Here is a 2,647-nt window from a genome sequence, read left to right on the forward strand (position 1 = left end):
GGTGCCCCGCGCCCACCATGTCCTACCCGCAGGGCTACCTGTACCAGGCGCCCGGCTCGCTGGCGCTCTACTCGTGCCCGGCGTACGGCGCGTCGGCGCTGGCGGCGCCGCGCAGCGAGGAGCTCGCTCGCTCGGCGTCGGGCTCGGCTTTCAGCCCTTACCCGGGCTCCGCGGCCTTCACGGCACAGGCGGCCACCGGCTTCGGCAGCCCGCTGCAGTACTCGGCCGACGCTGCCGCCGCCGCCGCCGGCTTCCCGTCCTACATGGTAACCGCGCGCAGGCGGGTGGGAGGGGACGCGGGACACCCGGGCGACGGGACCGCGATCGGGGCGCGAGGGCGCGGCGAAAGTGCCGTGGGCGGTGGCTCCGGAGTCTCGGACACGGGCCGCCGCGCCACTGGCGGGACGGGAGGCCGGAGTGAGAAGCACCGCGGCCCGCTGGCGACGTCCCTCAGACTGGAGGTCCGCTTCGCCTTGGCTCTCCGGGTGATGTTCCCAAAGAGCCTGAAAAGTGCGACACCACTGGGCTCGGGAATCTGTGCCGGGTTGTACTCCGTTCACGCGCCAAAGCCTGGCGAAGGGTGCGGAGCGGGCCGGGGGCTCGCCTCTCTCGGCTCAGGGAGCGAGGCTCGGCGCCACTGGAGCCTCCGGGGCGACTGCGCTTAGGGTTCACTTGCCGGGCTTGAGGGCCACCGGGTTTGGGGAGGGAGCGAAGCTTCGGACAGAAGCTCTGGGGCCCTGCCAAGCGCGCCACCATCTCGGCCTTAACCTGCCCACAGGCCGTGCTTTCGAAAACCGTGTCGGCGGAGGGGTGGCAGCCCTAATTGCCGCTGAAGTCCCCTGCGTACTGAGAGCAGCCACTGCTTCCCTGACCAGGGGTCTGCCCGCTCGCCTCCGGTTCCGCATCTGGGCCCGGCCCGGGTGGTGGCGACGCCCGTTTCGGGCGATTGAGGCCATTACGGGGGGAGGGGGGTTGTCGCCCCTGTCCGCCCTCGGTGGAATTCCGGGGCAGCGACAGAGGAGCTGGGGCCTTGGTGGAGGCTGCAAATGTCTTGAATTTAAACGTTAAAGGCTGAATTAAAATGCTAATTACCGCGTATTTGAAGAATTCGAAACGGTGACTGGCTTCTGAGTTGCAAATTGGATTTGCCGAGCTTTAGAGCGGTGAATAGCGGAGCGGGGGCTCTGGGGTGGTTTTTTAACCATATAAGGGCGGGGAAGGGGGAGTAGCGGGAGCCAGCCAGAGAAATTTAGATATCAAGAAAGTACCTGTGGGTCTGTGTGCGTGCATGTTTGTGTACATCTGTGCCCGCAGCTCAGGGACATTTGGGGGAAGATATGTCATTTTAGGAAAGTGAAATAGTTTAAAAAAATTGAGATTAGAACTGCAGCGTTTTCGTGATCAGCAGCCTGTCTTACATTATGCGCTGCGTTTTTTCTGCTCATTTGCTGCGGGAAATGAGGCTCCAGCGGGACTCGCCCGGGGAAAGGCTGCATCGGGAGGGCGGAGGGAGCACCTTTGGGCTAATGTGGGCCAAGTCCCCACACACCCCACTCACCAAGCTCTTGTTGGTTCCAGGGCGCGCCCTACGACGCCCACACGACGGGGATGACGGGCGCCATCAGCTACCACCCGTATGGCAGCGCGGCCTACCCATACCAGCTCAATGACCCGGCATACCGCAAGAACGCCACGCGGGACGCCACGGCCACGCTCAAGGCCTGGCTCAACGAGCACCGCAAGAACCCGTACCCCACCAAGGGTGAGAAGATCATGCTGGCCATCATCACCAAGATGACCCTCACGCAGGTCTCCACCTGGTTCGCCAACGCGCGCCGGCGCCTCAAGAAGGAGAACAAGATGACGTGGGCCCCCAGAAACAAAAGCGAGGACGAGGACGAGGACGAGGGCGACGCTGCACGGAGCAAGGGGGAGAGTCCAGACAAGGTGCAGGAGGGCACGGAGACATCTGCGGAGGACGAAGGTGAGCAGGGCCACAGCTGGCGTGAGGTCGCAGGGAGCTTTCTTCCCAGGCGGGCGCAGAGCCAAGGTCGGGGAAGGTGCTGCCTGCCACCACCCAGGTGTGCGTGGGGCCAGTGGAGTCCTCGGGCACTTCCTGGGGAGGCTCTGCACCCCCTAGGACGTGGCTGGGGTGGGGTCGAAGTGGGAGATCACGTGGGGCGGAGGGCGCCCGGGCAGGGGCTGTCACCGTGTCCCACAGCCCTGCCGCGCCCCTGCAGGGATCAGCCTGCACGTCGACTCGCTCACGGATCACTCGTGCTCAGCCGAGTCGGACGGGGAGAAGCTGCCTTGCCGGGCCGGGGACCCCCTGTGCGAGTCGGGCTCGGAGTGCAAGGATAAGTACGACGACCTGGAGGACGACGAGGAGGATGAAGAGGAAGGCGAGCGGGACCTGGTGCCGCCCAAGCCCGTGACCTCGTCGCCGCTCACTGGCGTGGAGGCGCCGCTGCTGAGCCCGCCGCCCGAGGCCGCGCCCCGCGGTGGTGGCGGCGGCGGCAAGATGCCCCTGGGCAGCCGGACGTCGCCGGGCGCGCCGCAGCCCGCCAGCAAGCCCAAGGTGGTCTCTGGCCGAGATCGCCACGTCGGACCTCAAGCAGCCAATCCTGGGCCCGGGCTGCGCGCCGCC

At 66.2% G+C, this 2,647-nt stretch overlaps 1 protein-coding gene across 1 annotated transcript in view; it reads left to right on the plus strand.

Annotated features, from left to right (window-relative positions):
- Nucleotides 1–17: 17 nt before the first annotated feature.
- Nucleotides 18–2,647, plus strand: part of IRX2 (iroquois homeobox 2) — a 5,207-nt gene continuing 2,577 nt past the window's right edge. The window contains 4 exon segments of the mRNA XM_034657108.1: nt 18–266; nt 1,579–1,984; nt 2,241–2,577; nt 2,579–2,644. Coding sequence (XP_034512999.1) covers nt 18–266; nt 1,579–1,984; nt 2,241–2,577; nt 2,579–2,644 — 1,058 coding nt within the window.

The sequence above is a fragment of the Ailuropoda melanoleuca genome, chromosome 3, assembly GCF_002007445.2.
Source record: "Ailuropoda melanoleuca isolate Jingjing chromosome 3, ASM200744v2, whole genome shotgun sequence".
Lineage (NCBI taxonomy): Eukaryota > Metazoa > Chordata > Mammalia > Carnivora > Ursidae > Ailuropoda > Ailuropoda melanoleuca.